This window comes from Rana temporaria, chromosome 4 (genome assembly GCF_905171775.1).
Source record: "Rana temporaria chromosome 4, aRanTem1.1, whole genome shotgun sequence".
NCBI classification, from domain to species: domain Eukaryota; kingdom Metazoa; phylum Chordata; class Amphibia; order Anura; family Ranidae; genus Rana; species Rana temporaria.
The window spans coordinates 383417515-383444815 of NC_053492.1; the positions used below are offsets into that span (position 1 = coordinate 383417515).

The 27301-nt window shown below is 42.2% G+C and overlaps 1 protein-coding gene across 2 annotated transcripts in view; it reads left to right on the plus strand.

The window, feature by feature from the left end:
- The window catches only part of SMYD3 (SET and MYND domain containing 3), a 702152-nt gene that overhangs the window by 60864 nt on the left and 613987 nt on the right, over window positions 1-27301 (plus strand). For both annotated transcript variants that reach the window (XM_040351062.1, XM_040351063.1), the window contains exon 3: window positions 25391-25454. In XM_040351062.1, the coding sequence (XP_040206996.1) occupies window positions 25391-25454 (64 nt within the window). The remainder of the gene's footprint in view (window positions 1-25390; window positions 25455-27301) is intronic.

The window sequence follows — 27301 nt, forward strand, 5'->3', positions numbered from 1 at the left end:
GACAGCGGACCGCCGCCCCCATCTGCTCCTCTGTCTCTCCCTTCCTGCAGCGCTCACCTCCTCTCCCTCCCTACAGCGCTCACCTGGGGGGAACAAAGAAGCAGAGGGAGGACCAGAGGAGCAGGGGGATGACAGTGGAGCATGGGGGAGGGGACAGACAGCTAACTCAACAGCTATGGCCTGGGAGTTTCTCACTTCTGCCTAATCTTGTCCCATAAGGGGGGCACCGAACTGATTCTTTGCCCCGGGTGAAATAATGTCTAGCTTCCCCACTGGTACTGCCTATAAGAGTACCAGTACCAGCCGTTCTACTCTAATAAAGTAGAACAGCTAGTGGCTAGTGAAGGGAGAGAGGGGGCTTGGGTGGCCGGAGTTGTCTGGCCGCCATGGGTGAGACCTGTCAAAGTGGGCCAGTCTGGATGAAGTCCAGGGCCAAATTTTTGTCCCAGTCCAGCCCTGGGAGCTGGACAATGTACAGCCATATAAATATTGGAGAGGGATTTGGACAAAGACTTAGATCTCAAGAGGGATTCCAGTCTGGTAGGAGAAAACCGTGTGCTAGGAAAATCCAATTCGGATCTGCATGCATGATGCAGCTGTAGATAACCGAAAAAGTACTAGTTTGGAAGAATATACTTTGCCTTGGGGAACTGAAGGAATTGACCAGCATCAAAGAAGACTCCCAGAAGAATTTATGCCCCTTGATGCTCATGTGACCAGCTGTGGAATATGGAGCAAATGTAGAAGGTGGTGTTCCACAGCAGGGTGTGAGGGGACCATTGAAAGGACATTAGGTAGGACTTGAGCCCTATTCCACACCTTGATCGTAGTTTGCATAGTATGAGTAAGACTATATGAGGCACAGCCTCTGCTATATAACATTGCAGAGAAAAGAGGACATTTGTGAGTCTAGTTGTTTAAATAGAGATAAAGGAATCCACACGGGGCGTTCCTCAGGACATAGAGGAAAAGGGGAGGCAGCTTAATTTTAATTGGATTAATCTTGCCTAGCAGGGATAATGGTAGGGATCTACAAGTCTCGAATCGGGATCTTGTGAGACCCAAGAGGGGCATAAAAATTTTAAGCGTACCAAATTGGCTACATTAGACACCTGAATACCCAAATATTTAATCTGCGTTACCCACTGAAGAGGCAAAGTCCTGTTCTGGGCATGAGATGAAATAGGATCTATTGGGAGTATTTTCAGCCTTGCCCAATTTATTTTAAGTCCATAGAAAATCGAGAACTCCTACTGAGCAAGGCCGAGTGTAAAGATAAGTCAGAGTCTTGAAGGAACATGTTGTCTATGTATAACGTGTCCTTTTCCTCTTACTGATTCACCATAAGCTCTTTAATTGCAGAGTTAGTTCTAATTGCTACAGCAAGCGGTTCCATCGTAAGGGTGAATGCTGGACATTATTTAAAGCTGAACTCTAGTTTCTAACCTATCCTGGCATAAATGCGTAGTCAGGCATTGACTTAAAAAAAAAAAAAAACATGGAGCCAGTAAAATGTGGAAAATCTGAACACCATAAACAGCATACTGGTTCCAGGCCAGTAACACATTTTCCAGTGAAACCAGGATCAATGGCATCCTTTGAGACTGTTACTTGGATTACACAAAGAAGGTTTTTGGAGCAGGTGATAATTTGTTACATTTTTTAATTGCAAAATGGAAGTACTGTGGAACTCTTAGCTCGGGTTCATATTAGGCCCCTATCACATGGGCATTCAGGTCCACCTGTCAGTTTTTTAGGCGGACCTGAACGGAAGCTCCGTGCAGCTCTATAAGGCGACGGATGTCAGCGGTGACATGTCCACTGACATCCGACCAGCTCCGGCCCACTAAAGTGTGACGGATGGAACCCCTATTTTCCGTCTGGCAGATCGGATCGGATGAAAATGGACTCTACGGTCCGTCTTCACCCAATTTAAACAACATTTAAAAACAGGCTGAATGGCCCCTTACTTGTAGGAGTGCCTACCTGGCACCAGGACTGCAGGCGTATCGTGTAGGCTCAATCTCGATTACACAGCGAGCCGTGTAGCTGGATGTGCGACTGGATGTCCAATTCGTGACTGCAGAGACTACAAGCGGGATCAGCTGGGGAGCAAGATGTCAAACATATGTTTCGTGGAATCCACGTCATCAGCTTGCTCAGCGGAGTTCGACAGAACGATCGCCGCTGAGCAAAGCGGAGCCCGTACACTGACATGTCCGTGTGAAAGGGCCCTTAGTGTGACAGAATCACATGGCAAGGGAAATCACATTATTTTTAATGGTGCCCATCCTAACCAATGTGGCTCGGAAAAAGGTTCCTGCACTACTTTGCTGTGACTCCAGTGTTATTTCAGCCCCATAGAATTCTATATTAACTCACACAAGTTGCATCAGCATTAGATAAGAAGCGATTCCTTGCTGCCTAAAAACTCTCCTCCCAAGCACATTCCATTCATTGCTGAGCGTAGCAACAACGCATGTTCCTGCTCACATTTTTATTTAATTCTTTGTGTTTTTCATGTGTAAATGCGCATAGGGAATCTCATTCACATGACAAATGGCCCAAAGTAGCTCAAGAACATTTTTGTTTGTGGAGAGTCGTGTTTTTTCAGTGTGCGTTTAGGCTCGTTTTTAGCATGTTTTGTCATGCAACAAGCGCACGGCACAACGTGCATCTGCTAACCATGATTGGGGTGTCATTAACTATTATGTTATTTTAAAATATGCAGCGCTAAACCCCAAAAAAAAACAAAAAACTTGTGATAATCTGTTTTGTGAACAAATTTTCAGCTGCTACCTTAGGCCCCTTTCACATTGGAGCGGGAGCCGCGGTGGCGGTATAGCGCCGCTAAAAATAGCGGCGCTATACCGCCGGGATTGCCGCGGGAATCGGGCGCTAGCAGTGCGGTATTAACCCCCACTAGTGGCCGATAAAGGGTTAATGCCGCCTGCATTGCGCCTCTGCATGGTTTCCCATTGTTTTAAATTGGAAGGAGCGGTATATACATACCGCTTCTCTCACCGCACCAAAGATGCTGCTGACAGGAAAAAAAATTCTCTCCCACCAGCGCATCGCCTCAGTGTGAAAGCCCTCGGGTTTTTACATTGAGTAGGCAGTGAAGGAGTTTTTCAGGCGGTATAGCAGCGCTATTTTTAGCGCTGTACCGCCTGAAAAACTCCCCTGTGTGAAAGGGGTCTTAAACACAAAAAATTATGGGTAAAAATAAAACATTTATATATTCCCAAGGCAGAGCTAAACGCACCAGTAACAATAAAAATATAAATAACATCAAATGAGTGAATCTAAAAATAACATGTAAAACAAAAATAAAAAAATAAAATTAAAATATTGTCCATTTTACCATCCATAAAAAAATCAAATAGAACGTCACACTAATGTGATTGAATAATTAAATAAACCACACATCTGCGTGTTTTCAAATGCGCAGCAACTCACACCTAAAATGTGTGCTTTGCCATATTTTTGGGAAATTTACTGCAAATACCCATCATGCTTACAATGTATTCACATCTGTTTCCGAATGCACGGCAACCCACGTGCCTAGTAAACACGCGTCATGCTTGTGTTGCCAGAATGGCATGCTTACTGTGATTGGGGTTGTCATTACCAATTGGGCTGCATTCACATCTGCGCGTTTATGAACACATGACAACCCACACAGAAAACATGGGATTTGATGTTTTTTGGCAACGTGCTGCAGTTTTTCAGGCAGACTTTTCACTCCCGTCTATTGAGAGGTGGGTGTAAAAGAACAAGTGTAATTACATCCAATACAATACAATCCACTAAAAACGGATGGATAGGGATCCGTTGTCCTTCCTTATAGCGGATTGGATGGCTGTCAGGTGTAAACGAACAGGTGGTCCGTTTGGATCCAACTGACTATTGGGGAGGATGGGCTGTGTTTGTGTCACTCTGCCTGAGTGGAGCAGACACAGACCAGTCATGGATCAGCGGAGAAATCCCCTCCTAAGCAAGCAGACTCCAGGCATAGTCTGCCACTGTATGGACCAAGCCTTAAAGCAAGATGTATGTATCGACCTCTGCAGGACCCCTAAGGCCGCTTACACACCATCGGACCAAACCGATGAAAACGGACCGAAGTTTGGTTTCATCGGTCCAAACCGTCTGTGTGTACGCCCCATCGGTCTTTTGTCCTTCGGACACAAGTTGGAGAACTTGCTTTAAAATCGAACCGATGGAACCTGACCGATGGGTCCAAACCGATGGTTAGTACACAAAAGCATCGGTTCAAAACCCGCACATGCTCAGAATCAAGTCGACGCATGCTTGGAAGCATTGTTTTTTTTCAGCACGTTGTGTGTTTTACGTCACCGCGTTGTGACCCGATCGGTTTTTGGAACGATGGTGTGTACGCACATCAGACCATCAGTCTCCGTCGGACCATTTTCATCGGATGGATCGACCGTGTGTACGCGGCCTAACAGAATCATAGGCCTAATATTGCTCAAGTGCATGTACCAGTAACCGCAGTTCAAGCTATTTTATTGTATCCTGGAAATTCTATAAAGAGTGAAATACTAATTTGTGTCCAGCAGATGTCACTTGCTGAATGTAGTTGGCAGCTTCCTTTTTTGGCATACACAGTGTGGTAATTGGGGAGAGCTGAAAAATATAGCTGTAGATGTTGTAAACCGTTAAGAACCATACATCAGACCGCTATTAATGTACCGTTAAGTTCCACTGAACTGCATAAAAAATGAATCCAGTACAAATGCTTAGGTAATTAATATGTCTTCATTGAACTGCAGTGGCTATTGTCTTCATACACTATCTATGAGCTGAAAAACCTGTATAAAAGAGATATATTTAAATTGTAAAAACTTAAATAGTAAAAAACAAAACAAAAAAAACACTCAAATCAGAGGAATACAAATGTTGTAATGTGCAACAAGCAAGATGCAGGGTCAGCTGGGGTGGATGTTATGAAAAATATCCATCAAGTTATCATTCTTTTATAATCTATGCTGTGCCCCTAACACTTCACAACCCAAAAATATATGTATACAATGACACTTTGTTACAGAGAAACATTTTGCAAGATTTTAGAAAGTGTGTCCACCAGAAATAGTAGGTAAGTGAGGGCATTCTTTTCTGTGAGCATTGATAAAGCAGTGTCTACAGTCGGGTAACCCAGAGAGATCACATAAAGTACCTCTTTTTAAAACGGTTGTATACCCGCTGACACTTTTTTTTTTTTGTACACTTGTAAGGCAAAAGGCATAATGAGCTAGTATGCACAGCCTTAGAACGAGGCGTCGGTATCTCAGCTGCACCAAAATGTCATCTCCCTCTGCATGTCTTCTGGGTATCGCGGCTCCAGCACTGTGAGTAGCCAGAGCCGCGATGTCATCACTCCCGCGAATGCAGGTGGGAGACTTCTTTCCGGCAAGGTCTGGCGTCTGCCGGGCTTTCAGCCGAGAATCCCTGATGCGAATGCGCCGCTGAAGTCAGAGGCTCATTGCAAGGGGAATATCTCCTAAACCGTACAGGTTTAGGAGATATTATTTTTACCTACAGGTAAGCCTCATTTTAGGCTTACCTATAGGTAAAAGTAAAAAAAATGACTATACAACCACTTTAAAGCTGAACGCTAGGCACAAATAAAAGATAAACATTAACCACTTCACCCAGGAAGAATTTACCCCCTTCCTGACCAGGCGTTTTTTTTGCGATACGGTACTGCGTCGCTTCAACTGACAATTGCGCGGCTGTGCAACGTTCTACTCAAACAAAATGTATGTCCCCCCCCCCCCCCCACACAAATAGAGCTTTATTTTGATGGTATTTGATCACCTCTGTGGTTTTTATTTTTTTGCGCTATAAACAAAAAAAAGAGCGTCAATTTTAAAAATATATATTTTTCCTCAGTTTTGGCCGATATGTAATCTTGGTAAAAAAAAATGCAATAAGACTTTATTGATTGGTTTGAGAAAAAGTTATAGGGCCTACAAAATAGGTTATTGATTTATGGCATATTTATTATTATTTTTTTACTAGTAACGGTGGCGATTTGTGATTTTTATCAGGACTGCGACATTGCGGTGAACAGGTCGGACACTTTTGACACTTTTTTTAAACCATTGACATTTATACAGCGATCAGTGCTATAACTAGCCACTGATTACTGACTGGGGGATGAGATTGATTGGTGTTCCTATATACTGGGAACACACAATCTGTCTCCTCTCCCCTGACAGGCTGTGGATTTGTATGTTTACACACACAGATCCACGTTCCTGCTCTTGTCACGAGCGATCGTCGGTGCCCGATGGAGATTGTGGCCGCCGGGCATGTGCATCGGCTTCTCAGTGATGTGGTGGGCTGCAGTACAGCTATGGCGATTAGCGCAGGGGAGCCATCCTGCTGCCGTCAAACAATGGTGGCGGTCGACATGTGGTTAATCCAGCTCTGTAATCATGAATACTTTATTTAATGTATTTTTTTAAATACAAGCAGTGCATGTACCTGAATCTGACCTGCTTGCCACTTACTGTCCTTGTACAGTAGGGCTGAAGTGTGGGAAAATGAAGCAGCACAACGAGCCAATGAAATTCTACCACAAAAAGCATTGTGCTGATCAGAGGAGCAAGCAGAGTGACAGGGAGATGAGGTCATCACTGTGCTGTTTCTGCTTGTACTATCAAATCACAGTCAGGGCGGTGGGTCCAGGATAACCTGAACTCTGGGAAACGGATTGAATAATACTGACCATCAGACTGAGGACATCTAATGACAGAAAAAGAAGAACTGCATAGTAGGCTTGTGAAATTCGTTTCGTAACGAATTGAAATTTGGATGAATTTAGCAACTTTCGAAGGTTCGAAGCTCCGAACAAAGCAATTACGAATAAAACCGAATCCGAAATAAATTATATTGCAAATAGCGAATGCCCGAATGCCTTCGGCATAATTCGTTGTTGCGTTAATGTGGCCTAATTCAACAGCAATCTCAAAAATATTCCAATTGCACACCTTCCTGGAGAGCGGCCAATAAGAAAAGAGGGTGCTAGGAGCTGCGGTGGCTCACGCGATTGGCACTGTGCTGACAAGCCATTCACCTCTGCAGCTAGGGGTTCGGATCCCGGTCTCGGCTACATGTGAAATGAGTTTGGTGGTCTCAGTCCCGGTGGGTGTGCTATGCGAGGTAAGCCTGCGCTTAGTACGCGCATCCCCCTCCCACAAAAACCACCACACTTACACGCACTCAAAATTGGGTTAACATGCACGCACTTTGACCACGCGGTCTCTAAAAAGAGAGGCGAAGGACTAACGGGGCTGGTTGAGCGGGCTAGATCCTCTCACTCCTATAGGGAGTCCCTCTGCCCCGTTGGGCTTCAAAGCGGAGCAGGTAGGGCGGGCTGTGTGGGAGGACCCCCTCACACACCCACCATTGCCACCCGGGGCATGGAGAAAGGTGGCAGATTGCCTCTGAGGGAGGCCTGCCTACTCCCAACTCCTGCAGTCCGGCTCCTCTCTCGAGTACACGCACAAAATACACTTTAAAAAAAAAAAAAAGAAAAGAGGGTGCTGAAGCGATCACCAACTGGGAACTGGAAAAGTGATCATGTAGATATATTCGCCAGCACACCAAGGATCATTTAGAAAAACGTCCAAAAAAATTTAATGCATAGAAACGATCACAAAAAAGCAACGTTTCGAAGTTGCACAGGACCTCTTCGTCGGGCAAGTGAGGACTCATCACTTGCCTGACGAAGAGGTCCTGTGCGACTTCGAAACGTTGCTTTTTTGTGATCGTTTCTATGCATTAAATTTTTTTGGACGTTTTTCTAAATGATCCTTGGTGTGCTGGCGAATATATCTACATAATTCAACAGCAAGTCGACTTGTTGTGATCCCAACCACACATCCAACAATAACACTCTCTGCTCTCTGCTCCTCCCTCACCGTGCTGAACTCCCTCTCAAAATGGTGTACAGGGGCGGAGGCTATAGCCGCATTTCAAAACAAAAGTAAAATATGAGATTTCGAATCGTTACAAATAACCGCAATGTATTTAGAAAAGTACACATCCATTTGAAGCACGTTAGGCAGCGCCATTGTGAGAGAGACACGAAAAATTACGAATCAACGAACCAAAAAAAAATTACGAATCAACGAAAAACAAAGTACGAATTATAAATCAACTAAAAATAAGGCTTACAATAATTCGAATCATTTAGATTCAAAGAAAAATGACGCTGTCGAAAATACGGATTAGTCCGAACACGAAGAATTCTGATTAGCAAAATTATGAATGATTACGAATCAACAGGACGGAAAATAAACGAAACAAAACAATTTTTTCCGTGGTGCACAAGTATACTACATGGGGAATCTTAATTTATAATAATGGTGAATATTGCAGCAAAAGATGGCTTTTTTTATTTTGTCTTTTAGTAGGATATTCATTTTTATCTTGTTGTTTTTGGCTGGGATTTTACTGTAACTAATTTGGATAAAAAAAATCTCCAATAATTACATTTGTCATCTTATAAGTAGTGGCAGAGATAAGGAAAGCGCTGATTTACAGTTACAGCCGAATTAAGATAAGGGATTGAACATTGGAAAGACGCAGTAATTACTGTCAATGTGCCCTATGCACATTTTTAAATATGCCCCATGGTCTTCTTCTCTATCCAGAACAGCCCCTTGATTTATATGATAAAAAAGTAGTCAACGAATCTGCAAATGCTACATTTATGTGTTATGACTTGGCGCTACTTGTAAAAAACCTAATATAACTATTGCCAATTATATTAAAATATCTTCAGCTCTCAGTTTTCCGTGTATTATGGAACTCGATACATACAGGTACATGGGGTATATTGTATGTATTTAAATTAAAAAAACAAGTACAAAGTGGAAATGTGTTAAAGTATATCTAAAGGCAACACTTTTGGTTTAGTTTTGGATAGAGTGGAGGTGGATTAGAACCCCTGTCAGGTTTTATTGCTGCCTGTTCCCCCGTTGGGGAGATTCCCTCTCTATTTGTCCTATTTATCATTGAATGTGAAAGTTTAAAGAAAATTCAACATTTTGGGTTGTTCCCAGAACAGTAAAGCCTCGTACACACGATCAGTCCATCCGATGAAAACGGTCTGAAGGACTGTTGTCTTAGGTTAACCGATGAAGCTGACTGATGGTCCGTCACGCGTACATACCATAGGTTAAATAACCGATTGTGTCAGAACGCGGTGACGTAAAACACACGCGGGTTTTTAACCAATGCATACCAACGATCGGTTTTGACCTATCGATTAGCAATCCATCGGTTACATTTTAAAGCAAGTTGGCTTTTTTTTAACCGAAGGTTAAATAACCTATGGCGCCCACACACGATCGGTTTGGACCGATGAAAACGGTTCATCAGACCGTTTTCATTGGTTTAACCTATTGTGTTCGAGCCTTAACAGAGAGGAAGTCTTCAATGGGGACACTATTTCTGAGTGATTTGATGTTTTCATATATATTCTTGTGTGTATGACAGGGCTCACAATTTCAAGTCCTGAGCTACTAGCCAGGCCTCAAGGCTTACTCGCCACCAGTTGCACCACCCAACACCGCTCTTGCCCTGCCCCTAATTCCACCCCTAAACACCCCCTCATAACTTATCTCATGAAATGACACTTAAATGTTTTATGCAGAATTGAGTTATAAAAATACATTTTAATAACAACTTTATCCATGCCCAACAATGCAGCCTACCTGTGTCCATCAATGCTACATCGCCTGTGTCCATCAATGCTGCTTTGCCTGTGTCGATCAATGCAGCCTCACCTGTGTCGATCAATGCAGCCTCACCTGTGTCGATCAATGCAGCCTGCCCATGTCCATCAATGCAGCCTGCCCATGTCCACCAATGCAGCCTGCCCATGTCCACCAATGCAGCCTGCCTGTTTGTTTCCGCTGCTTGCCGTCACATCCGGGCGGCTCTTCTCTCTTCCCCTCCGTGATCGCTGGGCGAAGGACTCCAATTCAACCCTGTCGGCTCCTTGGCAGCCCTTCCTCGCCATCCCTCAAATTCCACTCACAAAATGCGAGCAGGCAGGTGGCATTTTTGAGGGTTGGTGTATGGGATTACACTATTGGGTGTTTATTCTTTGAATACCTAAAACCTCCCAGGATCGCACCTCACGCGCACCCCACAGTTTGCGCTGTGGGGCGATCTTTCACCCGATTTGTCCACCAAACACAGCAGATGACGGATCCGTGTACCGGCCCGCTGCCAGTACCATGTGAATGCTGTGACAAATGGCAGCAGATCACATGACAATTGTACACAATGGATGGCTTCCATGCATGCCATTCATTGTGTACTATTGTAATGATCTCTGATTGGTCACAGTGATCACATGGTACAGACAGGGCCAATCACAGCCCATTTGTACCATGTGATTGACTGTGGCCAATCATGACTATTTACAGTAGTACCCACTAAATTTCATAAAAATAAAAAAAATTGTTTGTAATGTTAATATTCTCTGTTATAAGTAATCATAGTATGTAAAAAAAATAATCCTATCACCTCCCCAGAGTAGTACAGTGTCATGATATTAACACTGTATTTCTCTGGTCACAGTATGTAAAATGAGAAAAAAAAATTGATAAATGAAAAAAAATGTTTTAAAGAAAATTATGAAAACATATTTTTTCACCAGTCGGTGTCCCTGATCACCACAGTACCAGTTATGTTATATGATGATGCTGTACTGCATTGGTGAAGAAACACATTTTTTTTTAATTTCTTCGTATTCCAAAAAACTGTGACAAATACAACTTCAAAAAACTCGCCATGCCTCTTACTAAATACCTTGGACTGTCAACTTTTCAAAAAGGGGTAATTTGACAGGTATTTTTACTGTCCTGGCATTTTCAGGTATCCAGAAATGAGATAGGCTATTAGTACATCAGGATTGATCGATTTTCAGATATACTGTATACCATAGTTTATGGACTCTACAACTTTCCTACAGACTAAATATTATACACTGATTTGGGTTATTTTCACCAAAGAATGTAGCAGTATACATTTTGGCCTAAACTTATGAAGAAGGATTCTTTTTTTGCAAAATATTAAAACCGAAACAAAAAAAAATATTTTTTTTCTACATTTTCGGTCTTTTTTTTTTTTATAAAAATAAATAAAAAACCCAGTGGTGATTAATTACCACCAAGAAAAAGCTTTATTTGTGTGAAAACAATTATATTCATTTGGGTACAGTGTTGACAAGTGTTTAACCACTTAAGGGCCCCTTCACGCCGATGTACGTCGGCGCGGCTGGGCACAGGCACGTACAGGTACATCGCCTTTAAGAGCCCAGCCGTGGGTCGCGCACACGCTGCCGCCGGCGCGTTCGCGACCTAGTCTTGAGCTCTGTGACCACGCCCGTGGGACCCGATCACCGCCAGTGTTCCGCGATCGGGTCACAGGAGCTGAAGAACGGGGAGAGGTGAGTGTAAACGCACCTTCCCCGTTCTTCTCTGTGGCTTGTCACTGATCGTCTGTTCCCTGTCATAGGGAACGACGATCAGTGATGTCACACGTCCAGCCACGCCCCCTACAGTAAGAAACACACAGTAGGACACACTTAACCCCTTTAGCGCCCCCTAGTGGTTAACCCCTTCATGCCATTGTCATTTTCACAGTAACCAGTGCATTTTTATAGCACTTTTCGCTGTGAAAATGACAATGGTCCCAAAAATGTGTCCGATGTGTACACCATAATGTCGCAGTCACGAAAAATACGCTGATCGCCGCCATTACTAGTAAAAAAAAAAATATTAATAAAAATGCCATTAAAACTATCCCCTATTTTGTAAACGCTATAACTTTTGCGCAAACCAATTAATAAACGCTTATTGCGTTTTTTTTTTTTTTTTACCAAAAATTTGTAGAAGAATACGTATCAGCCTAAACTGAGGAAAAAAAAGTTTTTTTATATATTTTTTGGGGATATTTATTATAGCAAAAAGTAAAAAAATTCTGTTTTTGTTTTTTTAAATTGTCGCTCTATTCTTGTATGTAAGCAGGTAAGTATGACTTGTTTGTTATTGATTTTTATTTTTTTTAAGAAGATTTAATACCACTTTAAATTACAGGGTATAAGACTGCAGTAAATGGTTAAGAAAAGTAATGTTTGACGTGTGTATGGCAGGCATATCCTTCAGTGGAAGCGGTGTGGAATAATAATGAATGTTACTGAAAGATTTGTGAACACAAAACATCCAAGTTATACAAATCCTGAAAACTGCTTTTTTTCTTGGCAAATAGATTATTTTCAATTTTGTTGGTGACTCAAAGTTGCTAAAAATGTGTATACGTTGCTTCTGTGCAGCATCCAGTACTGCGATAACTTTTTATGTAGACCCGTCTTCTCTGTAGCAGGAAATTGCTTTTCTTTTGCTGTTTAAACAGTGGGGACATGCCGAAATGGTATTATCTGTAGGCAGTTGCAGACCTTGAGACTCGAGTGTTTCCCTGCATAGGCATATATGGCTATGTTGCATCACATACTATAAATGCAGGTAGATATATAGGTGGATTCAGATAGCTTTACACCGGCGTATCAGTAGATAGGCCGTCGTAACTCTGAATCTACGCCGTCGCAAATTTAAGCGTATTCTGGAAACCAGATACGCTTAAATTAGGCTAAGATACGAGCGGCGTAAGTCTCCTATGCCGTCGTATCTTAGGGTGCATATTTACGTTGGCCGCTAGGTGGCGCTTCCGTTGAGTTCGGCGTAGAATATGCAAATTACTAGATACGCCGATTCACGAACATACGTGGGCCCGTCGCAATTAGTTACGCCGTTTACGTTAGGGATACGCCGGCGTAAAGGTAAAGCTGCTCCCTAGGTGGCGCATCCCATGCAAGGTATGGACGTCAGAACAGGCCTATCTTTTTACGTCGTTTGCGTAAGTCGTACGCAAATCGGGCTTGACGTAATTTTACGTTCACGTCAAAAAGGCGTACTTTGGAGCAATGCACACTGGGCTATGTCCACGGACGGCGCACGTCAATCACGTCGGGTCACCAGTCATTTACATAAAACACGCCCCCCTGTTCCACGTTTGAATTAGGCACGCTTAGGCTGGCCCATTTACGCTACGCCGCCGTAACTTAGGAGGCAAGTGCTTTGTGAATACAGCACTTGCCTCTTTAACTTACGGCGGCGTAGCGTATATGCCATATGCTACGCCTACCAAATGTTGCGCCCGCATACGTGAATCTAGGCCATAGTTGTTAATTGTATGTACTAGATCAGCCAATGTGTTCTTTAAAGTAGATCTAAGCTCTTAACTGGACAACATTTCGTTTTTTTATATACTACAGTATTTTTATCTCTGTGCAGTCTCTTTCGGCTGCTAGATGTTCTTAGTCTTATGGCCATCATCATTCCACCCACTTCCAGGTCATTCTGGAGCTACTACAGTCTCTGACTGGGCAGTGAAAAGAGAAGCAGCGCAGTGATTAGCTCATCTCACTGTCACCCTACTTTCTTCTTCTATCAGCACGCTTCTTGTCAGCATGTGAACAGATTGACTTTTTGTGCTGCTGCTTCCTCCTACACTTCATCCTTGCTGTACAGGAACTGCAAGAGGCTAGTTACAGAGCTGTGTTAATTTGTGTAATTTTTTTTTCCATGTAAAATTTTTGAGAACAAAAAAGAAATACACACTTTTCAATACAAATAAAAGGTGGGTGAACAATACAAGCACATATACAATGAAAGCCCCCTTCTGCACAAAAATAAATAAAAATAAAAAATGTTATACCCTATAGTAAGTAAACAGAGAACATATGTAACACATTTTGGTCAAACATAAAACATAGAGTTCATAGGGCGTGATAAGTGTGCGTGGGCGGGTAGGCTAGAATAACCTCTCTAAAGGGGAGGGAAGAGGCAGCAGTCAGTCACCAAAGCTGTTATGTAGGCGGGGATGTGTATGTAGGATGATGACATCCAAGTCAAGACAGAGGAAATGGAAAAAGGAGAAGGAAAAAGAAAAGGATGAGAGAGAGAGAGGAGAGAGAAAAGGGAAAAGGAGAAAAAAAGGGGGGGGGGGTGAAGGGGGGTAGGGGGGGGACTCCGGGGATGTCACCTCCTCGGTCCCCACTCAAGCAGCTAGTAGGTGAAGGCTAAGGCCTCGTACACACGAGGGGACATGTCCGATGAAAGCGGTCCGCGGACCGTTTTCATTGGACATGTCCGCTCGGAGATTTCGGTCTGATGGTTGTACACACCATCAAACCGAAATCCGCGCGGACAGGATACGCGGTGACGTGGCATCGGCGACGTGCGCGACCCTGGAAGGTCAATGCTTTCGGCCGAGCGGACATGTCCGGTAAGTCGTACAGACGACCAAACATGTCCGACGGAAAATTGTCCGGTCGGCCATGTCCGATGGAAAATTGTCCGGTCAGCCGTACACACGACCGAACATGTCTGCTGAAACTGGTCCACGGACCAGTTTCAGCAAACATGTTCGGTCGTGTGTACGAGGCCTTATGGAGCGATCCCTGCTAAGAGGGGTTTCCTCCCAGGATCGTCTGTTGGGTGGAAAAAAGGTGTTATAGTGCGGCCCTTTAAAAGAGCATTCTCCAAGGGGCTTGTTAAATGTTAATGGCCGTCTTTTACATCTACCTAGAGCAGCCTTTTTCAACCAGAGTGCCTTGAGGTTTCTTCAGGGGTGCCTTGGCAAAATGCCTAAAAATTGCCTGAAAATTGTATACAAATTGGCATGTGGATAAAGAAGCCTTTTAGTTACACAAAGCCGCATGTTTTCATTGGGCACCACTACAACCTTCTGGAGGGCACCTTATCTGAATGACAACAAAAATATTGAGGGAGAAGAGAAACATTGGAATACTAGTCGGTACCAGTTTGCAAAAGTGTTTTTGATATTGAATAATAAATCCCAGCGAATGGGTTTCAGCAGATAGATCCTATGGTGTGTACACTCCAGCGGATCTGTTTCCGCGGATATTTATCCCCTGGGATGGATTCCAGCAGATCAGATATTTGCTGACATGCTAAACAAATCTATCTGCTGGAATCCATCCCAACGGATGGATCCGCTGGTCTGTATAGACTCACCGGATTCATCCGTCCGAAGGGATCCCCCGCATGCGTCGTAATGATTCGACGCATGCGTGGAATTCCTTATATGACAGCGTCGCGCACGTCGCCGCGTCATAATCGCGGCGACGGCGCGACACGTCATCGCCAGAGGATTTTGGCGCGGATTTCAATGCGATGGTGAGTACACTCCATCGCAGAGAAATCCGCTGAAATCCTCGAGAGGATTTATCCGCGGAAACGGTCCGCTGGACCGTATTCGCGGATAAATCCTCTCGTGTGTATGGGGCCTAACATTGGATGTCTTACTTGTATAGCGTTTGCTGTGTTATGCAAAACTATTAGAATCATTTTTATATTTTAGAATGGGGTGCCACAAGATTGTCCATCATTTTTAAAGTGTGTCTTGACTGAAAAAATGTTGAGAAACACTGACCTAGAGATCAGCTTTAAAGTGATTGTTAACACCTTGTAAAACAACCCATTCAGTTTAAAATAGAAATAAAATGTAAAACATTTTTGTAAAGTTTTAAAAAATACATTATAAATACCTTTTTTCCCTTTTTTTAAATAAGTGATCACATTCCCTTTGTTCTCAGCTGCATAAGAGCTGGGGGCCAAAGAAGCAGCAGCAGACTGAGCTTCCCAGTGAGTGGCTTTGCAGCGGGGGCGTGTCAGAACAAGTCTGATCATTGGAGGAGAGTACTCTGAGTTCTCAGCATAGCCAGAGAACTGACCACGCTGTGCTCTTTTTAGTGTGGTCAGTTTTTAATCGGAAAGCAAGGGGACTGACTAGCAGGGACACCAGGGATTCTACTCAAAGAAAGCAATACAAAGAGAACAGGAGACTTTCTCATACAAGTACATGGTACAACAGGCACATATCAGGAAGATGAAGTGTTGGAGCAACAAACGCTTTAACCACTTATTCAAGAGATTCAGGTCACTGCAAATGTGTGCATTACAGCTGACTTTAAAATCAAATCCAGTTTATTTCTTAACATAAAGGTACTGTCTTCAGCAAAAGCAAAGAACATATTCTTCCTTTGGACTGCTAGAAGCTCCTAGAAATACCCCTCCTGCTCCTTTAACCCCACTGTTGCCCTTCACGTTAAGAAAAGTTTTTTTTTTTTTTTTTTTTTTATAGAGTAGGTAATGGTAAAGACCCCTGCATTTTTTTTTTTTGGGAGGGGGGAAGGGGTATCCCCTCTTAAGCCCTGTACACACGGCTTCTGTCGGACCAGCTGGCATACACACGGGCCGAATGTCGGCCGATCTTTATTGAACCGGCCGACATTTGGCCCGTGTGTATGCCAGCTGGTCCGACAGAAGCTGGCCGAGCATGTTGGCAAACTATCGGCCAACCAGCTCCCTATCTGCGCTCTGAGCCATTGGCTGAGCGCGCTGATCAGAGTGTCTGTCCAAAATAAAAAATATGAATTGTGCTTTACCTAAACTTTATAGGGCTCACGGCCTGTAATATGGGAAGCTCTAGCTACTGTCTAGGACCTACCTCTGCAGTCTTGTTACCCTACCTACTCCTGGAGCTGCTGCTAAATGAGATCTTAAAGTCTCAGTCATTTTTAAGGTCGCAGTGTCTAAAATTTTCTTTTGGAATGGTGCGCATACATTGGCCTAAGTGACAGCTATTAGCCTCAATGTGTCCCTCTAAATACTGTTTGCAACTCTAAATATTTACACATTTTTAAGAGTTAAACATTTTTTTAGAAAGAAAAAGTCATATACAGCCACAAAATCTGCTTTATATTCATTACCATTAACAAAACTGATTATCTAAAACTATTGTGTCAATCAATAAATATTTTCTATAATGTTAATAAATGATCCTTGCCCTGGGGTTCCCTAAGCTGTAGCTGATTGACCTCCAGTTTGATGGTGCCTGCATGGTTCCAAGGCCTAAGCCACTTGGCACAGCCAGTTGTAGGACATCAATAATATTTTTAGCTATCTACATGGGTGGCAATCTGGCCACCACTGTAAGGGAAGCATTCTTTCTACTATAAACCAGTGAAAGGGACATTTTTCTCACTGACCTTTAATTGGTTTTAACAGGGATCCCCTGAGACTGGAACAATTTCAAGCATTCCTCTGGGTAAAAAGATTGAGAAAGGCTGCTCTATATCTTGTTTTTTTTCCTCTCTACTTGTTTTTACCTATGTTGCCTTTTTCTCCACTTTACTATTTTTTTAATTAAAACTTTCTAAAAAAAAAAAATTGTAATCACAAATTTTCTAACATTTTAATAAAAAATTTTAATCAAACCTTTTCTAAAATTTTAATTAAAATGTTCTAAAATTTTTATAATTTTTTTTCTAAAATGTAATGCACAGAGGCAGCACCTTGAATTATTCTTACAGCTACCTTTTATGTACAAATATATTATTGCATTTCCATCTAGGCATTTTACTCAATGAGCAATTATTATAAATTTCTTAAAGCGGAGTTCCACCTAAAAATGGAACTTCCGCTTAATCCACTCCTTGCCCCCTTACATGCCACATTTGGCATGTAATTTTTTTTTGGGGGGGGGGAGTGGGGGCCTCAGGAGGAGTGGGACTTCCTGTCCCACCTCCTCCTTCCGCCGAGGGGCTGGTAAGGCGAATAGCTTAATCGCCTTATTGCAGCCCCTCCCTGTAGGTGAGCGCATGTCCAATCGAACGGCGCTCGCGCATGCGCAGTGCCGCTCGCGCATGCGCAGTGGGTGCCCGGCCGTGAAGCAGAAAGCTGTCACTGCCGGGTGCCCACACTAGGAATGAAGACGGCCGGCCGGGGCTCCGCTCCTCGCCCCCCCTCACCGGCACGTCGCTGGAACCTTGGAGCAGGTAAGTGTCTGTTTATTAAAAGCCAGCAGCTACACTTTTTGTAGCTGCTGACTTTTAATAAACGTAAAAAAAGGCTGGAACACCCCTTTAAAGTACAACTAAAGGCAAACTTTTTTTTTGTCCTGGAGTGGAGATGCATTGGAACACCTGCCAAGTTTTTATTGCTGTCTGCACCTCAGTAAGGGGGGGTTTACCCTCTCCATTTGTCCTGCTTACCACTATCTTGGAAAGATTCTGAGTTGCCCCTGGACAGTAATAGAATTTTTTTTTTTTTAATTCGGACGCTATTTTTGGTGACAGCCAGGAATTCCCTTACTTTGAAAGTGATTTCATCTTACTTCCTTTTTTGACTATGGGACAGAAAATTATGGAAAATCTCCCCAATGATATATAACCCTCGCTTATGCCGCATACACATAATCGGAATTTCAGATGAAAAAAGTCAGATGGAATTTTTTCATCGGATATTCTGACCACGTGTGGGTGTCCCATTGAAGTTTTTCCTTCAGAAATGCCGACGGACTTAGAAAGAGAACATGTTCTCTTTTTTTTCTGATGGGAAAAATTTCTATCGGAAATTACGTTCGTTTGTATGGAACTTCAACGGAGAAAAAAACATGCATGCTCAGAATCAAGTAATCGCATGCTCGGAAGCATTGAACTTCATTTTTCTCGGCTCGTTGTAGTGTTGTACGTCACCACGTTCTTGATGGTCGGAATTTGGTGTGACCGTGTGTATGCAATACAGCTTGAACCGAATTCCATCAGAAAAATCCATCTGAGTTTATCCTGATGGAAATTCCGATTGTGTGTACGGGGCATTACTCTTCCGAAAATGAAAAAAAAAATTCCCTTTATTTTCCTTTAATTTACAAAGTGAGTTCGACACTTTTTTGTTTTTGATTTAAAAATAACTGTTATAACCGGTAAGCCCAAGATAAAAAGTTATAAAAAATAAATAAAAACATTCTTATAAATATGTGAACTCTGAAGGACCACTTTCGACTACAATTTGCTTATATGTTTAGATAACTAGTGTTGGCCAGTTACTGCCCATAGTGCTTTTGAACATGTTTGACCTACAGGGCCTTATTTCCTCCATTTGTTTTCATACTGCGAATGAACAGAGGATTTGATCTTGCACAACAGGGAATCTTTCATGAACTTGTGTAACTTGAATGTGAACAGTTGTTCTTGGACAAGAGTACTTCAGTACAAAGTGTTTACTTTGTGCATGTAAGATGTGGCCTTAGTAACCCCACTTTTGCAAGTTATTATTTTAGCCCTTATTCTTGTTAGTGTTTCCTGTCGCTGTAAATATTATTTTATCTTCGCTGGAGGTTTTGTATACATCTAACAGTTATAATCTTGAATGCATTAGAGTCATCTGATTTTTATTTTCAAATCTTTTAGTGTTGCGTATTACAAAACTTTATGAAAAACCTCATTGGACTCATGCTATCTCTTGATATATATTCTGTGTGTATATACATATATTGTTTGTGTATTATTTGTTCTTTATATTATTATTTGTTTCCGAATAGCTAGAAAAAAATATGTGCCAAATGCCTAAGAGCCGGTTCACACTGGAGCGACATGTCAGGCGGCTCAGCCGCCTGACAAGTCGCGTCCCATTGAATGCAATTAAATCGTTCTAATAGGAGCGACGCAAGTCGCTCCGACTTAGAAAAAGGTTCCTGTACGACTTCGTGGGCGTCTCGGGGCGACCTGCATTGATTTCTATACAGAAGTCTTGAAAATCGCCTCTGAAGTCGTCCTCAGGACGACTTGCAGAGTCGCCCCCGAAGTCATGCCGTCATGCCGTCGGACCGTTTTCACCGTACATGTCTGCCAGAGGGCTTCTGTACGATGGCTGTACTAACCATCGTACAGAAGTCCGCGCGTAAACAATACGCGGGGCGTGTCCACGTCGTCGCCGCGGCGACGTGGGCGGGCCTGCCATTTAAAGGCTTCCACGCATGCGTCGAAGTCATTCGACGCATGCGAGGGACGGCGGGCGCTCGGACATGTACGGTAGGTCTGTACTGACGACCGTACATGTCCGAGCGGGCAGGATTCCAGCGGACGGTTTAAAACACGTCCAGGAATATTTGTCTGCTGGGAAAAGGCCCGGCGGGCAAATGTTTGCTGGAATTCGGCCCGCTCGCGCCTACACACGACCGAACATGTATGCTGAAACTGGTCCGCGGACCAGTTTCAGCATACATGTTTGGTCGTGTGTACGGGGCCTAACTGTAAATGTACATCATGTTTTTGACATTACTGGGGTTATGGCTGCAGCTAGATGCCATAACCCCCCAGTATCTTTTTTTTTTTCAGTTAGGTGACTGGCTTTCCGATAAAAGTGTTCCCAGCAGCGAATTATCTGCAAGATCACTTTTTTAGGTGGCGGGAGAGGTACCCCCTCCCACCGCTTCCCAGTCGTTTTCAAGCTTACCGGAGTCTATCTGTTAAGCCTGGAAACAATCCGATGCGGCTGTTTGCTGTGCAGGAAGTCAAATGAGGACAAGATGGCCCCCACTTGGCTCTATGGCCTTGGAGGACTGGAGCAACCTCTGACATCAATTCAAAATTCTCGGGCATAAACAAGGATTTTTTTTTCCTTAAAGTCAAAATGTCTTTTGCTTTTAAAGGTAAATGAGAGATCTGGGTTCTTTTTGACCCCAGATCTCTCAATAAAGAGGACCTGTCATGCTAATTTCTCTTACAAGGGATGTTTATTTTTCCTGTAATAGGAATAAAAGTGATAAAAAAATAAAAAAAAAGGGTACAGTGTAAAAAGTTAAATGAAATAAGAAATATATATCCCTCTGTGCTTGCACGCAGAAGCAAACTCATACGTAAGTTGCGCCCGTATATTTAAACGGTGTGCATACCACACATGTGAGGTATCATCGCAATTGTTAGAATAAGAACAATAATTCTAGTGCAACACCTCCTTTGTTACTCTAATCGGGTAACCTGTAAAAAAAAAATTAAGCGTCGCCTATGGAGATTTTTAAGTACTGTAGTTTGTCGCCATTCCACAAGTGTGCGCAAATTTAAAGCATGACATGTACAGTATCTATTTGCGTAACATCTTTCACATTATATAAAACAATTTAGGTAACTATTGTGTTTTTTAATTAATTAAAGTATATTTTTTCCCAAAAAATTGCATTTGAAAGACCGCTGTGCAAATACAGAGTGACAAAGATTTTTGCAACGACCACCATGTTATTCTCTAGGATCTCTTAAAAAAAATCTTTATAATGTTTGGGGGTTCTAAGTAATTTTCTAACAAAAAAATACTGATTTTAACTTGTAAGCAACAAATGTCAGAAAAAGCTGCGTCAGCAAGTGGTTAATCTATTTATTGCTGCCCTTCTCTGTACTCGCTCCATTTCCAGTACATCCTTCCTGAGGACTGGTGCCCAGAACTGGACAGCATACTCTAGGTGAGGCCGGATCAAAGTCTTGTAGATTAGAAGAATTATCGCTTTATCCCTGGAGTTAATCCCCTTTATAATGCATGCCAATATTCTGTTTACTTTGTTAGCAGCAGCTTGGCATTGCATGCCATTGCTGAGCCTATCATCTACTAGGACCCCCAAGTCCTTTTCCACCCTAGATTCCCCTTTGGTTCTAGTGAGTAGATTGCATTCATATTTTTGCCACCCAAATGCATTATTTTTACATTTTTCTACATTAAACCTCATTTGCCATGTAGTTGCCCACCCCATTAATTTGTTCAGATCTTCTTGAAAGATTTTCACATCCTGCGGAGAAGTTATTGCCCTGCTTATCTTGGTGCTGTCTGCAAATCCAGAGATTGAGCTGTTTACCCCATCCTCCAGGTCATTTATGAACAAATTAAACAGGATTGGTGCCAGAACAGAACCCTGGGGGTCCATCCCTGACCATTCCGAGTATTCCCCATTTATCACCACCCTCTGAACTTGCCCTTGTAGCCAGTTTTCAATCCATGTACTCGCCCTATAGCAGTAAACGTTTATGGGTAACTTTGTCAAATGCTTTTGCAAAATCCAGATATACCACGTCTATGGGCCTTCTTTTATCTAGATGACCACTCAACTGCTCATAGAAAATTAATAGATTGATTTGGCAAGAACAATTCTTCATAAATCCATGCTTATTACTGCTAATGATATCGTTTTCATTACTAAAATCTTAGTATATAGTTCCTTATCATCCCCTCCTAGAGCTTGTAGACTATTGATGTTAGGCTAAGTGGTCTGTATTTGCCAGGAATGTATTTTTACCCTTTTTTAAATATTGGTGCTACATCGGCTTTTCTCCAATCAGCTGGTACCATTCCAGTCAGTAGACTGTCAGTAAAAATTAGTAACAATGGTCTAGCAATTACTTGACTGAGTTCCCTAAGTACCCATGGGTACAAGCCATCTGGTCCCGGTGATTTATTAATGTTAAGTTTCCCAAGTCTATTTCTAATTCTGTCCTCTGTTAGCCATGAGGGTGCTTCCTGTGATGTGTCATGAGGTCAAACAGTGTAGTTTTGGTTACTGAAGCCCCCAATTCCCTCGTAAAGTCTGAGGAGAAGAATAAATTCAATGCCTTCGCCATCTCCCCATCCTCTATAACCATATGTCCTTCCTCATTCTTTATGGGGCCAATATGGTCTGTCCTCCCCTTTTTTACTGTTTATATACTTAAAGAATTTCTTTTTTTCTTTTTTTTGCTCTCCTCCGCTATGTGTCTTTCGTTTTCCATTTTAGCCACCCTAATTGCACCCTTACATATCTTGTTGCATTCTTTGTAAAGTTTGAATGCTGATGATGATCCCTCAGCCTTGTACTTTTTAAAGGCCTTTTCCTTTGCTGTTATATGCATTTCTTTACATTAGTGTTAAGTCATCCAGGACTTTTGTTTGCTCTTCTTTTAAATGTATTTCTCAATAGGGGTGCACTGGCTAATGCCATTATTTAATATGCTCTTAAAGCAAACCCATCTCTCCTCCGTGTTGTTTGTTTCTTAGATGTTATCCGAATTTATAGCTTCTAGCAAGGTTCATAGTTTAGGGAAGTTGGCTCTTTTGAAATGAGTGTCTTTGTGTTCCCCTTGTGTTTCCTATTTGTGTGATTTTATATTGAAGCCAATTGACCTGTGATCGCAGTTTCCTAAATTGCCCTGTATTTCCACATCTGTGATCAGGTCTGTATTGTTGGTAATCAGTAGATCTAGTAACACCTTGTTTCTAGTTGGTGCATCTACCATCTGACCCATGAAATTGTTTTGCAAGACATTTAGGAACTTGCGAGCCTTAGATGAATGTGTGGTTTCCTCCGCACAGTCTGTGTCTGGATAATTAAAATCCCCCATTATGATAACACTTCCCATTCTTGCTGCTGATCCAAATTGTGATAGGAGGTCCATCTCTCCCTCCTCCCTCAGGCCCCATACACACGGGAGGATTTATCCGTGGATATGGTCGATTATGACGCGGCGACGTGCGCGACGCTGTCATATAAGGAATTCCACGCATGCGTTGAATCATTGCGACGCATGCGGGGGATCCCTTCGGACGGATGGATTCGGTGAGTCTGTACAGACCAGCGGATCCATCCGTTGGGATGGACTCCAGCAGATGGATATGTTGTGCATGTCAGCAAATATCTGATCTGCTGGAATCCATCCCAGGGGAGATATATCCGCGGAAAAAGATCCGCTGGCGTGTACACACCATAGGATCTATCCGCTGAAACCCATTTGCTGGGATTTATCTGCGGATGGATTCTATGGTGTGTATGGGGCCTCAGGTTAGGGGGCCTAGAGAATACTCCCAGTATTGTTTCCCCCTAATGCCGCGTACAGACGGTCGTTTTTTGTGATAAAAAAAAACGACGTTTTGAATCATGAAATAAAACGACGTTTTTAAAACTTTATTTTCAAAAACGACGTTGCCTACACACCATCGGTTTTTAAAATGCTCTAGCAAAGCGCGGTTACGTTCAGCACATACGACGGCATTCTTTTCCATTGAAGCTAGCTTCATAACTTGCTTCTGAGCATGCGCGGGTTTAAAAACGTCGTTTTGAAACGTCGTTTTGCCCATACACTATCATTTTCATTGACACAAAAAACGACGTTTTGAAAAACGACACAAACAATTCGAGCATGTTCGAATTTTTTTTTGTCGTTTTTCAGAAGACCTAAAACGAAGTTTTCCCCACACACGGTCATTTTAAATGACGTTTTCAAAAACTTCGTTTTTTTTCATCACAAAAAACGACCGTCTGTACGCGGCATTAGCTTCATCCCTTTGGAGCTCTACCCATAGGGATTCCACCTACTCCATAGCTCCCTTATTGATATCATCTCTTACATTCACTTGTACATTATTCTTGATATATAGGCATACCGCTCCCCCTTTTTTACCCTTTCTACCCCTGCAATAAAGGGAATACCATTAAATGATTGCCAGCCAAACATGGGAGCTGTTTAACCAGGTCTCTGAAATTCCCACAAAATCGAAATCCTCCTCGTTCAACAGTATCTCTAGTTCACCCATCTTGTCTACCAGGCTCCTGGCATTGGTGAACATGCCACATAGTTTAGACCAGTCACACATATATCTCTTGTGATTGCCCAAAAGTATTTAAAAAGGTATGGGATCTCTGGATTATCTTGAATACTACAAATCTATTTTACACTGGACCTGCATTGACCTAAATAGTGTCTCTACCTCATGGTGGGACTTATGGGCTTCTTCATGAATATATGAGACTAAGGAGTCTGTTGCTGGACTTGGATAATGTCATGACTTGTGAATGTATATATCCTTTTCTATAATTGGGGAACCAAACATGGTAGTTGGATGCTCCCTTGCCTCTTACTTCACTTGCGTGTATCTTGGCACGAGCAAGGGTCAGTAGGTTGTACCTGGTACAGTAACTGGTTTTGTCCTATTGTTATGTATGTTTTTCCACATCTGGGTATGTCCAAAAGGCCCTAAATAGAACTTAAAAAAATTGAGAAGTTGCTAAGTAGATGTCAGTAAAGGTTAACTTTAACCTTTAACTATTTTGTGTATTTTAGAAACTGTAAGAATTATTAATCTGTTAAACAAATTTACTGTAGGTGGTGACAAGCTATTTTTTGTTTCTGTTAAGCTCTACTCTACCCAATTGTCCCTATGCATAATCAGATCAGCCACATCACTAGTGACCACTGGGATATGTATGGCTAACAAAGGCTTTTGACTTTATAACTATATGCAAACCAATTATATTTCTCACTGATTCATTTACATAAGTTATATATGGTTTCATTCATGTTTTTTCTGCATGCAACAAATGCTTGAGATTAACCCCATATTATACGCTTTATGAACCACATAATTTCTTTAATTTATTTGTCTAATATTTTATTTGATTTTAGGAATGAAAAAGTTCAAAGATGCTCCCAATGCAAGTTTGCCCAGTACTGCAATTTGCTTTGCCAGGTAAATAAAAATGTGTTGAATAATACTTTGATAACCCCTAGTCAAACAGCAATGAATGGTCATCCTTCTAAAAAGCATATTGATGTATGCTATGGGTAGAAAAATTACCAGATTATGAGACCAGGTCCTAGTTTAGTAAACTGGAAATGGTCAGGGCAAGTTGAAATCAGACTGACAGGCAGTGTTCTGGCAGAGTGTTATTATGCAGAATGTGCAGGGATAATAAGTGTTTTTGTTCCACACAGAGATGTTCACTGAAGCATTTTCCAATGATTATGCCAATCCTGCCTTTTGCAGGCTAAAAAGGAAGGACATGCTTATAAGAACCATGAAGATGTCCACAGTGTAAAGTGGTGACCATAATTTCAAAACAAAATTTGGGGACACCCTACAGCCCATGCCTCTCATAGCAGCCATAAATTCCAAGCTTTTGTTATAGATGTGGTGGGGGGGAGGAAAAAAGACAATTGAACCTAAACGCTAAACTAGCCATATACTAGTAGGTCATCAACCTGAAAAAAAGCAATGCAAGTAAAAAAGGAAAGGTGTAGGGTGTTCAAGGATGGCAAGCTGGTGTTATCACTAGACATCACACCAGAGTTAAGATATCATGTTTTATTACAAAAATCATACAAATATCTACATTAGGTATAAATTGCATCAGATAATATCACAATATAGAAATACACATAAAAGTTCAATGGCTGTTGTCATGAATAAAGATGTTGGCACGTTTCACGGTCTATGCTGCTTCATCATGACTTATCATTTCCATATGACAGGAGCCTTTTGCATATACGCGTTCATAAAAACTGAATGCTTGAAGCAAGATATAATCGCTTCCACCTCAGCTATGGGCAGGCAAATAAGAAACAACAAAAGAGGACATCCTCCAAATAGCAGCTCAAAGCCAATCGTATGGGAGTCAGGAGTAAGTAATAAACACAGTGAAGGGGCGAGGAGTAAATAACATACATAATGCATACATCAGGAGTTACTAACACACAGAGTGAATTGTGGTTGTGGCCAAATTGCTATAACAGTTGACTACTGTGACTACTCTGCCCTGAGTCAAGATTGCAGAGGGTCGAAATGTGTAATTCAGAGTGCAGGTTACATAGTTACATAGTTACATAGTTAGTCAGGCTGAAAAAAGACACAAGTCCATCCAGTTGAACCACAAAAAATAAACAAACAAAATAAAAAACAGTACAATCCCATACACCCAACTCCATACCCACAGTTGATTCAGAGGAAGGCGAAAAACCCCAGCAGAGCATGATCCAATTTGCTACAGCAGGGGAAAAAATTCCTTCCTGATCCCCCGAGAGGCAATCGGATTTACCCTGGATCAACTTTACCTACAAATCTTAGTACTCAGTTATTTTATGTACATTTAGGAAAGTATCCAGGCCTTTCTTAAAGCACACATAAATAAGGCACAGAGTGCAGAGGTCAGGAGTACTGTAAGTAATGTACAGTATGCAGACGTTGGGAGTTACTAAAGTGCAGAGTGAATTGTGGTTGTGGCCAAATCTGCTCTGGGTCAAGAGTGCATAACGTGCAGGGTACAGGGGTCAGGAATAAGTAATATACACAGTGCAAGGGTCAGGGATAAGTATTGCACAGAGTACAGGGAATAGGAGAAAGTAATGCTAACAGTGCAGTAACACTATGATTGCAGAGGTCAAGGGCAAGTAATGCAGAGTGCAGGGGTCAATGGAAGACAAATTCATAATGCAGAAAACCTTGGTAGGCCTTGGGATTTCTGTGGAACCCTAAAGTGACAAAATCCACAAATTAGGAGAGGTGACAGATGCACCATTCACAGAAGTAGGAATCCTATT